Source organism: Symphalangus syndactylus, chromosome 2 (assembly GCF_028878055.3).
Source record: "Symphalangus syndactylus isolate Jambi chromosome 2, NHGRI_mSymSyn1-v2.1_pri, whole genome shotgun sequence".
In the NCBI taxonomy this organism is placed as follows: domain Eukaryota; kingdom Metazoa; phylum Chordata; class Mammalia; order Primates; family Hylobatidae; genus Symphalangus; species Symphalangus syndactylus.
Window position 1 is genome coordinate 133,065,594 of NC_072424.2, and position 15,103 is coordinate 133,080,696.

The window sequence follows — 15,103 nt, forward strand, 5'->3', positions numbered from 1 at the left end:
TAATAACAACAAGATGAGTCAGTGTCTCTTGGTCCCAAGAGATTAAACAATTTCAGGGAAATGCACGTGTAATCCTCAAGAAATGAAACAAGAACTGATAATTGTTGTATAAAGATTTTCTGTTATATTTAATCTGGAGTTCCTGGACGATCAGAGGGAAAAGACCTTCCTAAAACCAGGCCTTTTCCACAAACCATGCCCTTGGTGTCTGTGAAGCAGCAGCATCTGGAGATGCCCTGTGTTTCCTGTCCCGGGCTGTGTTCCCGCTTGGGTTTGTGGATGTGGCAGGAGTTGCCTGAGGCAGCTTTGAGGCTGCCCAGCCCGGCCATGGGTGTGGCAGCACATTGGCAACTGCCAGGGTCTGGACCCCAGCGCTGCAGGTCCTGAGCAACTCCCGTCCCTCAGAGCGAAGCCAGGACCTCAGAGAGGCTCGCAATCTAAACAAACTCAGAAGGCACTTGATAAATGCTGCTAGTAATATTATTAAAAGACTGAGAAATAAAACATGCATACAAATATAGTAATTCATAATAAGCCATAATTGTCAAACGGACTAGACATCGCACTGAAGATGCTTGGTCAGTACATTCGTATATTCATAGCTGATACTGTTAATTTCCTAAGGCTGGGACAGAAGAAAAACATTATTTTAGGATTAGGTCAAATCACTTTAAATTTGTGGGGCTGGAACAGGTAACTATTTTATCTTACTCTGAACTGTCATTATTTTCAAGATGGAATGGAAAGCAAAGAAGAAAAAACATTTGTATTAGGGTTCTCTAGAGGGACAGAACTAATGGAATATATATATGAGTTTATTAAATATAAATATTAAATATATTCATATAATTATATATTTTTATATAATTATATATAATTATAATATATAATATATTATATATAAAATATATAAATATTAAATATATAAATATATATAAAGAAGAGTTTATTAAGTATTAACTCACACGATCACAAGGTCCCACAATAGGCCATCTGCAGGCTGAGAAGCAAGGAGAGCCAGTCCAAGTTCCAAAACTGAAGAACTTGGAGTCCGATGTTTGAGGGCAGGAAGCATCCAGCACGGGAGAAAGATGTGGGCTGGGAGGCTAAGCCAGTCTCTCTTTTCACATATTTCTGCCCGCTTATATTCTAGCTGAGCCGGCAGCTGATTAGATGGTGCCCACCCAGATTGAGGGTGGGTGTGCCTTCCCCAGCTCACAGACTCAAATGTTAATCTCCTTTGGCAACACCCTCACAGATACACCCAGGATCAATACTTTGTATCCTTCAATCCAATCAAGTTGACACTCAGTATTAACCATCACAAGGTTTTTTTTTTTTTTTAATTCAGAACCCCAACTTTTCACTAGACTTAAGTGGACAGCATTTGAAAAATACGAGGATGGGGCTCCATCCCAGAAAATTAAATAAGAGCCACTGGGTTGGGCCTGAGCCTCTCGCGGCTTTTCCAAAGCCCTCATGTGGGCAGAAGTGAGAATCACAGGTTTGGGGAACAATCCCAGTTGCTTGGGAAAGTATCACACAGTCAACTCAAATCCTGGAGATTAAATTGACTAGAAGAACAGCTACAGCCCTGTGACACCCCCAAAGCCAGCCTGAGTCCCTGCTGGATACGGCTCACCAGGGGGATGAAAAGCCAGACACAAACTTCCCCAGTCTGGCTCACAGTTAAGAATGACCAAATGAGCCAGTTCTGGAAAATGAGATGTTAAACAAAGTCTGGGGTGGTGGTGGGAGAGGGGAAGAGAACTCTAGAATACTTTGCTGCCTTTTTTTTTTTTTTTTTTTTTTTTTTTTTTTTTGAGACAGAGTCTCACTCTGTTGCCCAGGCTGGAGTGCAGTGGCGTGATCTTGGCTCACTGCAACCTCCACCTCATGTCTCAGCCTACTGAGTAGCTGGGACTACAGGTGGGTGGCACCACGCCCGGCCAATTTTTGTATTTTTAATAGAGACGGGGTTTCACCATGTTGGCCAGGCTGGTCTCAAACTTCTGGCCTCAAGCGATCCACCTGCCTTGGCCTCCCAAAGTGTTGGGATTATGGGCGTGAGCCACCACACCTGGCCGCAGAATACGGTGATTCTTGATGAAAGGGTCAGCTGAGGCAGCCATCTCATAGCTGTTGAAGTAAAAATAAAATATAGAGACAAATCTCCAAATTCAATGTTTTATTTGAGAAGCAAGAATTGTAAATCAGGGCCTACACACAGACCAGGTGGTCTTCAGTATGTCCAAAGAACGAAGGGAAGGTTGGGAGTTTTATTAGAGAATTGTTATGTGTTGTTTTGAAAGAAAGCTCATTGGCACTAGAGAAGCTTTTGGGTGTGGGCAAGCTTTGATTGGTGAGTGGCGACAGCAGGTAAAACCAGTCTTAGAGTCACAGTAGGTAGTCCCAGCAGCTACTAGGTAAAACTGGTCTTGGTGTTGTTACAGCAGGCCATTTCAGCAGCTAGGCTTATAGAAAGTGTAAATTTTGGAGCAGGTGCTACAGTGCTATGTGCCCTGAGTGCTTTTTCCCCCTGGCCCCTTGACTCTGATTTAGTTGGATAAGACAAGAATGACCTAATTTGTATAATCAACTTTCACATAGCCAAGAAAAGTTCAGTTTGAAGGAACAGAAAAACAGAATGAGCTGGAATCCTTAAGAAGAGTTTTAAATTGCAGAACTAACCTTGAACAGTACTGACTTTCAAGCAATGGGTCCTTATAGTTTAGCCTACTGTTAGATTTTTCTGTAATTTGTCCACTGAAACATGTGAAACCAATACAAGCCCAAAGCCCCTTCTATAAATTTGTTTTCAAAATGTAGACGGGAAATTTTGGGTTCTTTTTACAGACTGAAGATGCCCTTGACTACATTATATATATTTAATTATATTTCCAGAATTTATGAACACCCTTTATCTTGAATCCATTTCGTATGCAATATCTCTACTCATCTAGTTACTTCCATTTAATCGCTCCCATTACCACAGCCTCCCAGAGTCCATCTGTCTCCAATTCTGATCTCTTTAAATCCTCCACACCATAGCCAAGTGCTCTTAAGCCACAAATTCCACCACAAAAAAACACTGTGATGGTTCACACTGCCTCTAGTGGTGGCCTTCAAACTCTTTCTTGAAGAAAATGGCAGCCACCAAAGTGTTTCCCCTCAACCCTGATCCCTAGGCTTCTCTGATTAGGGTAGAGGTCTCTCTCATAAGCCTGTTACTGGGATCCAGTGATGAGAAGATGCAGTGCAATGCTTTATCAACTGTTAAGCTCTATAAAAAGGTGTGGTATTGTTATTTCCAAAATACTCAGTTAAATTACTGATTCTTTCAGGAAGACAATAAAAGCCTGCCGGAACATCCAGATTAACATCACTAAGCAACACCACACACTAAGGGAAGCTAAAGTAATTTCTGCTTAAAGACAAATGAAAACATTCTAAAGAAGAAAGACGGACTGCAGTCACTCAACCCACAGTGGACTTTGCAGGACTGAGAAGTAAATGCTGATATGTAAAGCTACAGAGATTTCTGGGTTACTTTGTTTCCATAGCTTATAAACTACCACAGAGAGGTAGGACTTACAAATATGCTCTTTTCTAATTAGAGGTGGGGCAATGCTATGTAGTATGTCAGGGTTTCAAAAATCACTGTTTTGGGACTCAACACCATTCCTGCAATTTACTCATTTTATGGCCTTAGTCAAAAGTTACTTCTCTGTAGCTTAGGTTTCTTTTCTTTTTTTTTTGAGACGGAGTCTCGCTTTGTTGCCCAGGCTGGAGTGCTATGACACAATCTTGGCTCACTGCAACTTCCGTCTGCTGGGTTCAAGCGATTCTCCTGCCTCAGCCTCCTGAGTAGCTGGGACTAATGGCGTGTGCCACCATGGCTGGCTAATTTTTGTATTTTTAGTAGAGACAAGGTTTCACCATGTTGGCCAGGCTGCTCTTGAATTCCTGACCTCAGGTGATCCGCCTGCCTCAGCCTCCCAAAGTGTTGGGATTACAGGTGTGAGCCACCACGCCCGGCCAGTTTTCTTATCTATAAAATTCTTCTTATCTCGTAGGTTTGTCTTGAGAATTAAGTATTATAGCACCTTAAACAGTATCTGGCATATGGAAAGCAGGTTATAAATGGTAGATATTATTATTAGCAAGATGACAAACTAGAGTTTCAAAATTACTTAAAATTCTAGCCCTGTTTAGAAATAAAATTGCATTTTTAATCATTCAAGTGCAATTTATAGTTTAACATTATATACTTAAAGTCAGTTTCTGAATTCATTCATTGAGGAAATATTTATTGTATCCCTACTATGTGCCAGGCACTGCTCCCGGCACAGGAGAATCAGTGATGAACAAAACAGAGAGAAGTCCTTGCCCTGTGGGGCTGACCTTCTACCTCAGAGGTCTTGTGTCACAGTGGAAAGACAAGAGGGGCTCAGAGGTGGAAGATTCTTGTTCTAGTCTGAAGTCAGAAACAAAACAACTTGTTGACTCAGGGGATGTTGGGTATGGAATCAGGGATGACTTTTAAGATCTCAGGCTGGCCAAATGGATGGAAGGATTTGCCATTAATGAACCTGGGAAAACCAGGGGGAGAACAGTTTGGTGATGGTCAGGAATTCAGTTTTGTGCCATGAGAGGTCTGAGCTATCCATCAGTGACGCCAAGTCAGCAGACAGAAACACAACTTGGGAGTTCAGGGGAGAGCGCTGGGCAAGAGATTTAAGCCGAGGGGTCATAAGACTTACCTAGGAGAGTCTCTGGACTTAAAAGATTAACATCCCTTTAATGTCCACATCAGAAGTAGATAGTAATGTTGATAAACTATATTTCTATTTACACTTCTACTTTCCTAGCTCCTTTTTTTATATAAAAAACTCTGCCTTAATTAAAGGTCTATAGCTAATGAAAGCTGCTACCATTTCAGAAGATTTTCCTTCTAAAGCAGGCAATTAATATTTTACAGGATTATTGTTTTCATCAAGGCAAAAACATAATAAAAATGTTTTGAGAATAGAAATGTACATTAAAGCATGCTTAACCCATTTATCCTCCAGCGAGCTTCCTTATGCTAGAGGTTAGAGTGGGGAGCAGCCAGGTCCCTCCACCCGCCATCAGTCAGCCTCACAAAGCTTATGTCTGCACTAACAACCATGGCGACCAGCAAAACAAGCCAGGATGCTGGAGGGCCCTGGTAAGGTGTCTTCTGATGCAGCACTAATGACACTGCTGTGACTATTAGTGTCTGCAATTCAACTCAACTTCTTCCAGCATTTATTTATGCACTGAATTGTTTATATTTCTCATGAAATAAAATAAAAGAACAAAGTCAGTACACATAAAGCTTACAATGACTTAGAGAGTTAAGACTTAACATGTAATCAATACTATGGCTGAAAAGCAAACCCACAGATGTTAGATTTAAAAAAGAGGAAAACTTTATCTTGCTAAATGCCAAACTTAGGATTAAAACAAACAAAACCAAAAAATCCAGATAACTGAAACGTGTTTGTTTATTTACTACTTTTAAAGAAATGATTAAAGTCTAACATGGTTATTAACAGTTGTTAAATTTAAAAATCCAATAATAAAATTATCTTCTTTCTGTATAATGGCTATGCATTTATAGCTTGTAGAATAAAACTTACTGAGGAAGAAAAAAATGAGAACCCAAAAGGATGGCAGTGAAATCCATCTGTACCATTATTCATGGGCTACAACCTCAGTATCTGATCATAGTCTTATCTGATGTGTCTCATCACATCATTTTGGGTAATTTATTCATAACATTTCCTGAATCTCTATAGTTATACTCCACAAATCTAAGTGTAAGCAATAACAAGAAAACTCAGGGCACTACACACACAAAAATACCTGTAGGTTTAGTGATCAGATTCTAGTCAAAAGTTGTTGCTGGGTTTTTTTTTTTATTATTGAAAAAAATACATATGTTAAAAATCTTTCTTCTGAATGATTATTTTGAAAGTTAACAATTTTATGAATTCAGGTTCCAGACAGGTCAAGAATACCAGGGAAAAAAGGGAGTCTCAACTCTCATTTGCAAAGCACGACATAGTTAAAAATATTCCAGACCACATTCTTGAACTGAGGACATAAAATAATACATTATATCTTTCAACATAGAGAAAATTTCAAAAATAAATTATAACTATGTGACTAAAACATAATATTAAAAGAAAAGAAGGCCTTTTTGTGAGCACCCAAATAATTCCTCCTCTGTACACAGTGACACAAAAGCATTTTTAGCTTTCAGGTTTCAACAAATCCTGTTGTAACAACAACTCCCTCCCTTCCCCGCCTCTCCTTTCTTAATTCTCCCACATCTCAAAAAATGAGATGGAGAACCTGGTATTTATCTTCTAACACTATCAGCAGTTTTTACATCTCAGATTTCTACGTTGTCCTTTATTTGCTTTTTTCAAGTTAACTTACTGGAGCTTTATAAACATATCCAGAATTTCTGAAATAAGCCTCACGTATATGGTTTTTCTTCACCATAACTAACTGAGGTTAATTTGAAGACAACTGACCAAAGGAGTTAAGACAGTGAAGGCTACTGACAAAAGGTATGGTAAATAAAACATGTCTTAATGCTTAGAGATCTAAGAATAGATCTTTCGGTATTATTTAGTTTGAATTATAAGTAGTAAATCTGCTTTTAAATATTATTTTTGATACAAATAAATCTTGTCTGGAAAGCTGACTTTACATTTTAGTAACATCTACAATAGACTTTCTGTTGGTGAATAGTTCATACACTGAACGTGCTTGGGTTCTGTTCTGTGTGCACTGTGTTTTGGGACCATGAGAGAATTTTCACTGTAGACCATGTAAGTGTTTACATGCGACCCCACCCCTCTGCTTCTGCTTGCCTTCACAGTATTTCTCTACCACCACCACAGCCGCTGGAACAAAGTGTCTTTATTCTCTACAAGATAGAAATTTTGAGAGAACGGGCCACAAACGGTATTATGCTTGTGGCTGGAGGGTAAATTGCAATACAGCTAAAATGCCAGTATATTTGTATGAGCAGAAAGTGACCTTCATTTGGAGAACAAATTCTTTCTACATAAGTTCTCTTTGCAGAAAAAAAAGCATCTGAATCCAATATTCAACAGTAAGCAAGCACTATGCTAATTAAATGCAATGTCATATTGTTTACACTGATTTTGGCTGTCTGTAATTGATCACTGCCAGTACTTGTTAATCATGATGAACAAACTGTCTTCATGTCTGAAATATGCTGAAAGTTATAAAATGTATCGGTTAATGGGAAGAAAAGGATTATAATTGGTAAGCTGAACATAGGTTGACAACGAAGGTTATTCAGTCAAAGCAGAAAGAAAGAGAGAGGGAGAGAGAAAAGTGAGCAAGTAGATGCTGTTAGAAAATGTTCCAGCAACCCCACACTTGAAGAATCCCTAAGCTGAAAATGGTCCAGAGGCAGTAATTTAGCAAGCTGGCTGGAGTCCGAAATGCTAAAACCTAAACTTGAAAACAGCTATTATAAAACTGTAAACATGTGCTTGATTTTTTTTCCAGAAACTTTAACTTTTGTTCTATTTTGGTCTAAGTCTGGAAAACAGAAAAGAAACAAACTGTATGATAGCAGGCGAATCCTAGGCACACTGATGTTTACAGATAAGTCTGACTCTTAAGAACTTAAAATCCTAGGGAAATCCTTTTCTAAAATGGTAAGATTTACATTTTCGGATTATGAACAAAAACAGAACAGCACAATCCAGATAGTCCAGGATCTAACGTCTTAGAGAATCAATGTTTGTAGCTATGCAAAGTTTGTACTTTAAATATAGGCAATGGATTAGTACTATTTCAAATATTTAACCAAAGCCAGGCGTCAATCTCCTTGCTGAGTCATCAGAAGCTGAGCCATGTGCCCTATTAACATCCTCTACAGTCCTTTTTTTCCCTGGTGGGGAGGGGAGTGGGTGAAGTAGACAGTTAATGGTGCTTTTTGCCTCCAGATGTAGTGTTTTCCCTGGTTCCCATGGGAAACACACAGGGGGAGAAAGAATTTCAGCAGGAAGTGTTGTGGTAAAAGGGGAAAGGATGCGGGATGATCCCGTGAGGTAGGAGGGGTGGAGAGAGATCTGGACACTGCAGGTTGGCTGCCGAAGACTGTATGGCATGGGGTGATATCCTATCTGAACATCCTGATCTGAAAAAACAAGGATGCTTGAGATTGTCTGTCTGAGGTTTCTTTCAGCTCCAAGATTCTATGAAAATAAATCAGCCCAAGGAAGGAAGAGAAAAAGGGAAAAGATCCAAATAATTTTAAACATCAATTATCACAATACGCAAGAAATAAAAATACTAATAATGATGTCAATTTTAAATTACTGAGGACTTTCTGTGGCTTAAATATTGTTCTAAGCCCTTAAAATGTATTAACTTATTTAACCCTATGAAAGAAGTATTCCAATTCTCCCCATTTTCCAGAAGAGGATACTGAGGCACAGAGAGGTATAAAGCTAAGAACTGGCCCAGGTGTTTTTGACTCAAGAGCCTGTATCACCTTTTGTAAAATACATATGAATCACGATAGAGCCACTTTAGCATACCATTCAAAATTAATTCAGAATGACAAAGAAAGTCAGTACTGCAGTATTTCAGAAACCATTATATTTTTCTCAAATAAGGCAATAAGCAGTGCCAGATGGGCTAGATGGGGGAACAGGTATAGAAAGACGGCATCGAAAGCCTTTTTGTTTCTTAAAACACAGCCAAGCCACAAAGTAGGTGTAGTGTTTTCCTTCCTCTTAAAAATAAACAAAGAAAATAAAGGGTTAATTTATTTCTGGTATCCTTTCACATACAACTAATGATGTGGTCATTTCTGGTATGTATTTTTGAGATCTGCCATCACTACTTCTGAATTGTTCAGAACAGCTGGCTTCACTTGGGCCAGGAAATGATTCTGGTCCCAGTTAGAAAGGACCTCATGTTCTTATATACAAAAAACAGTGGCTTAATTGTTTTGAGTACTAGGCACCTGAAGTAAAACAAGTACTAACCTCAGTCAGGATTTTGCAAACAGGTATTAACTAGAACTTAGGGATAACTATGCCAGTGACTTAGACTTCTTTCTGCTACTGTCCTTCCTCCTCAAATGGTTCACTTGGGCTATGTGCCTGGCACTGTGGGTGTGTCATAAAGATCTGTTTATGAAAGCCACTTCTTAAACACTTTTCTAAAATGTATTTATAAACCATCTTTAAAAGGTGGCCTGAATTTATTTTCTTCCTTATTACCTACTGAGTATTTTCATTAAAAATAAAATCATTTGGGCCGGGCACAGTGGCTCATGCCTGTAATCCCAGCACTTTGGGAGGCTGAGGTGGGTGGATCACGAGGTCAGGAGATCGAGACCATCCTGGCTAACACAGTGAAACCCCGTCTCTACTAAAAATACAAAAAAAAAAAAAAATTAGCCAGGCATGGTGGCGGGCGCCTGTAGTCCCAGCTACTCGGGAGGCTGAGGCAGGAGAATGGCGTGAACCTGGGAGGCAGAGCTTACAGTGAGCTGAGATCGTGCCACTGCACTCCAGCCTGGGTGACAGAGTGAGACTCCGTCTCAAAAAAAATAAATAAATAAAATAAAATCATTTGAAAAACCTATAATGCTATTAAAATTCTTCATCAGATACTATAGCTGGAATTCAAATGTCTAAATCTCCTAACAAGGTACACATCCACGCTACAGTTTCAGTATATGTTGAGTTTTAAAAAGAATTAAGTGGGCAACTGCTTTCTTTATGCCCTGTATCAACACGACCCATGCATATCACTCAGACCAGTCTTCAAGGCCTGGTGGGAGCTTTTCTCCTCGGGCCTACAGCATCCTCATCTGCTTGGGGGCTGGAGTAGGGGGGTACTCAGGTGTGTTCTTGGCTCCTACTCTAAAGGGAAGCCTTTTGTTTACTTACTTTCTTTCCCTCAATCCTGATTTTGCCTTCTTTCCTTAGGCTTTGTTATTTGGTTCTCTACTGCACAGAAATAGATAGAATTCTGACAGGCATCATTGTTAAGCATCAGGATTTTCTAAGAGGACAGACTTAACAGTAACATCATGGCCTCAGCAGGACTCCAGCTCCTTGCTTTCATCCTGGCCTTATCTGGGGTCTCTGGAGTACTCACAGCCACTCTGCTGCCCAACTGGAAGGTGAATGTGGATGTGGGCTCCAACATCATAACAGCCATTGTGCAGCTGCACGGGCTCTGGATGGACTGTACGTGGTACAGCACCGGGATGTTCAGCTGTGCCCTGAAACACTCCATTCTGTCCCTCCCCATCCACGTGCAGGCTGCGAGAGCCACCATGGTCCTGGCGTGTGTTCTGTCTGCTTTGGGGATCTGCGCTTCCTCAGTAGGAATGAAATGTACTCGCTTAGGAGGGGACAGAGAAACCAAGAGCCATGCTTCCTTTGCTGGAGGAGTCTGTTTCATGTCTGCAGGAATCTCTAGTTTAATCCCGACAGTGTGGTACACAAAGGAGATCATAGCAAACTTTCTGGATCTAACAGTTCCAGAAAGCAACAAACATGAACCTGGAGGAGCTATCTATATCGGATTCATTTCCGCAATGCTGTTGTTTATCTCTGGCATGATCTTCTGCACCTCCTGTATAAAAAGGAATCCAGAAGCTACGCTCGACCCACCCACGCAGCCTATCTCTAACACACAGCTCGAGAACAATTCCACACACAATCTGAAGGATTATGTGTAAATAACTGAGTAATGCATATGAAATGGAACTTTTGGGTGCCAAATGGGACTTTCAGATTAAAAAAAAATCAGAATTATGCTTAACTTTCCCTACAAAGAAAGCAGAATGTAAAATAACAACTACAAGGTAGTTTAAAATGCCAATAAAACTATCATATACAATTACATCTGTCTGAAGAGTTCTTTATTTTTTCCATTATTGTTTCCATGTTTTACTTAAAGATTTATAATTGAAAGAGGTTCTGATTACATTCATAAGGCAATTAATTGATAACTTTTTCTTTTTTAAGATAATTTGCTGATATACCTTTCAAACTGGATTTTATAAAAGAACTAAACTGCCAAGTATAAAAAGTACCTTGCCCTGGTGTTAACCAAGAATATTATCCACTTTGCTATCTGGTTGGCAACAACACAGCAACTTGCTTCTGTTTTAAAGCTACAGTGTGTGAAAGTACATTAGGAATACAAGAGCTGCCTACTCCATTCAGATGCTGCTAAAACCATCCATCCCAAGTCCCCACCTCCTGTGACCAGCCCATTTCTTTTTCATTTTAGAAAACTATTTACATATATTTGTAAGAGCTGACAATATTATATGCAAACTAAGATTAGGCAGAACTGAAGAAACTGGTAAATGCTACCACAGTAAAGCAAAGCCAAACCAAACTAAAATCTCTAGGACTCCTAAAGCATTAAGTACAAGCTAAGTGATAAGAACAAAAGTTTGTTTTAAAATGTTTAAGAACTCCCTTCTTCTGCTTCTAGCAAAAGGATTCTCCACGGATTAAGTTCATTTATCCTATAACATTCTGGATTTACTACCATCCCACTTCCTCTCTCATTTATTCATATTTGGATGATAAAAGTTACCTTTAAGTTGTCACTTTTTCTCTCAAATTTCATTCATGTTAACAAAAACATTCTTACAAATAAGCTGTTTCAATTAATGAATGTCAAAATATACTTTAAAGAATGCTTTTAAAATGTAAATTATGATATGTGATTCAAATATTTTAGCAAGTAAATAAAAATGTAGGAAACTACTGTTTCTAACAACTTATTTGTTAGAAACTATTTGTTAGAATAGTTTATCCACTATTGTTTCTAACAATTTATTTGTTAATTGAAGCTTAGTCATTGTCAATGATTCAATGGTAAAGGGGGAAAAAAGACTATTTCTTTGTACATTAATAACTCAGGAAGTGGGAAGAGTATCTTTTATGTAAATAAATAACTTTCATTTGTGCATACAGAAATAGACTAACATATCTTATACCTATTTTACTGTGTAGACATTCTCTTCTGCAGCATTGTCGTTAGCTATTAATGGAATAGCTAAAACAAAAAGGTATTATCACATACGGGAATTAGGAAGGGGATCATTTTGCAGAAGGTTAAATGATTGTTTAAAGTATGTATTCCTTTTGAGTGGTCAAAATGTTATTTTATACACAAGTGTCATATTAAAAAGAATTCTGACACAAAGAATGATTTCATGCAAATTAATGTGCTAGAACTGCTTTGACCCCATTAATAGTTCTCTCACTTTGCTGAATGTGGCTGGGTTTATATAGTCTATGTAGCCTTTAGTCCTATAGTAAAAGTTCTCTTTATATCTGCTATATCATTCTATATATACTTCAAAAAATAATTTTTATTTAGCTCTGGAATATTTTCTTCCTAAGTAGAAACAGGAATGTTTCAAACTCTCAGAAAACCAGCCATTTTATATGAAATAATGTCCCAATGTATTGTTTGGAGTGGCAATCCTGCAATAAATGATGTGAAGTCTCTCTATTTCTACAGGAATTCCTATCCTGCTGCGTTCATTCCTCCACCTGCACCCCTCCCAGCCTCACTCCCTCGCTACCAAAGCTCCTGCTCACCCTTTAGGTTTCACATGGACCTCTCCTGTAAACTCAATCCTGACAGCCTAGAAGTTCAAGCCCGCATCTGCGCTCGCAGAAAATGCTCTATTTAACAAACTATGAATTTAATAAATGCTCTCATTTAATCCTCACAATAGCTCACATGAGCACACCAAGACTTAAGTAATGTGTACTGTGTAAAAACACTCTATTTAAGAAGTCATGAAATTATGAGTTTACATGATTGCATCTCCAACTAGACTGGGAGGTGTGGTGTCATTTTTACCTCTGCATTCTCAGTGACATGTCATGGCAAGTGCTTCCTAACACATGCCAGTCCTGGTCTAAATCCTTTGCCTACTGGCTTAAACCTAACAGCTCTACCAGGTAGGCACTATTCTCAGGATCTTACAGGACACTGAGGGAGACAGAGGTGACACAAGTTCCCTAACTTGCCCAAGGTCACACAACTAGTAAGTGGGGAGATGGTTCCAACCTGAGGGACTCAGGTTCTGGAGTCAAACCACCTGGTTGCAAGCCCTGGTGTGGGTGCATAGTTACACAGCATGCGTTACTTAACTATGGTCTTGGTTTGCTTAAGAATGGCATCTGCCCACAGAGTTCTTGTGGGGATTAAATGAGATGATACATAGAAAGCAGTTGGTGCACAGAAAGCATATGACTAGTGCTACTCAATGGTTCTTTGTCTAATCCAGTGGCTTTCCCTAGGGTGAGTTTAGCCTGCAGGGGACATCTGGCAATGCTGGGACACATTTTTGGTTATCTCAACTGAGGTAGTGCTACTGGAATCTAGTAGGAAGAGGCCAGGGATGCCTTTATGTATCTTACAATGCACAGGACAGACTCTGGCAACAAAGAATTATCTGGCCCCAAATGTCAACAGTTCTGAGTTTGAGAAATCATAGTCTAATTTGTCGAATATACTTATTCATTTTTCATTGATAAAAAGTTACCAAAACAAAACCCAAAAGACCAAAAATATCATACTTTTTTTTTTTAACCTGTGGAGCATGTGTATATCTATACATATGACTGAAGAATTCATCTAGTAATTCTGACAAAAATGATAGACTTAAATTAAGTCAGAAGAATTGGGTACGAAATTGGGATGGGTCTGGGAGAAATTTAGATAATGTCAGAAGCTGGTTAATGACTGACTAGTTCTGAGGGTCAGCAGTTGTAAAGGTCTGGGGAAGTGGTGCTTAAGATGACCTCCAAGGTTTAGGCTTGGATGACCTGGGCGGATGATGTCATTAGTCAGCATAGTGAATAAGAGGTACGGGGAGGGCAGGCCTAGGGTAGTTAGACAGAAGTTCAGTTTTGGACGTGGACAATGTTTTCTCATATGTCTTTCATCACTATATTGTCAGCTACGTGACTGTAGCAAATACTAACTTACTTGACTTTTGAGGATTTTTAGCCTAGCCTATAATTCTGCAGAACACTATCACATTATTATCATCATCTCCAGTTACTTTTGTATTAATTTCATTGCATTTTACACATACATAAAAGTATTGTCTGCAAAAATGCAATTTTGTTTTTTCCCTCTTTGGATTTAGAATACTTACCATTTATTCTTGAGCAGTTTATGGAAGCATGCCTAGTACTGAATTAAAATTGTAATAGCAAATACTCTTATCTCTATTCAACATGTATTTTACCTGATTTTTAAGGAGGATGACTCTGGTACTACTTTAATTATAAAAATGGCTTTTGGTTTATATTTATTTTTATTTTGGACTCAAGGGCTTTAAAAAAGAATTTGAGGCAACGTATAAAATTGCAGGTATAATAAGTATAAAAACAACTGATAAAGATGAAAGACTAAAGTTACAAACAAAAAGAAGAGAGAAAAAATGCTATTAAATGTTCCTGGTTGAAGCATGCTAAAGCAATTAAACATGAAACTTAGTTTAGAACTTCCAAGCAACTGCGGCAGAGAGGTGGCCATGTAAGTAATCTTACAGCTTTGTCTACTGGTAGGAAGCTAGACAGGATGCTGTGTCTTGGCCAAGCTCCTTCCACTGGGCCAGGGCAGCCATCCCCCAGCTGCTGGCACTGATGGGTGCTAATGGCTCCCACAGATGGAGCTGCCTCTACTGGGAAGTGACTGCCCCACTGCTCCCTGCAAAGACTGGCTGGCACAGGTTCCAATAAGCCGGTCCCTTGCCTCAAGAGAACACAGACGCGTGAGGCAATTTGTGCTACACAGCTCCTCCTCCCGCCGTGGTTCTAGGCTGAAGCTCCTCCAGGAGGAACAATATGCTTACTTAGGTCTTCCCCTGCCCTTTCCCACTACCCTCACGCCCCTTCTCCTGAGGGCCCTTGTCAATACATCGCCTTTATGAAAATCCCATCTCAATCTGATTCTAGGAGGAGAATACAAACCAAAGACAGAAGAGTCTTAGTTAAGCAGGAAAATACTA

The 15,103-nt window shown here is 39.2% G+C and overlaps 2 protein-coding genes across 9 annotated transcripts in view; one reads left to right on the forward strand and one right to left on the reverse strand.

Annotated features, from left to right (window-relative positions):
• The window catches only part of TFB1M (transcription factor B1, mitochondrial), a 62,971-nt gene that overhangs the window by 11,699 nt on the left and 36,169 nt on the right, over positions 1–15,103 (reverse strand). The gene's annotated exons all lie outside the window — the stretch shown is intronic.
• On the forward strand, positions 6,515–11,077 carry CLDN20 (claudin 20). Its single transcript, XM_055267899.2, has 2 exons — positions 6,515–6,602; positions 10,023–11,077. The coding sequence occupies exon 2, from the start codon at positions 10,127–10,129 to the stop codon at positions 10,781–10,783; it is 657 nt and encodes a 218-aa protein (XP_055123874.2). The 5' UTR covers positions 6,515–6,602; positions 10,023–10,126; the 3' UTR covers positions 10,784–11,077.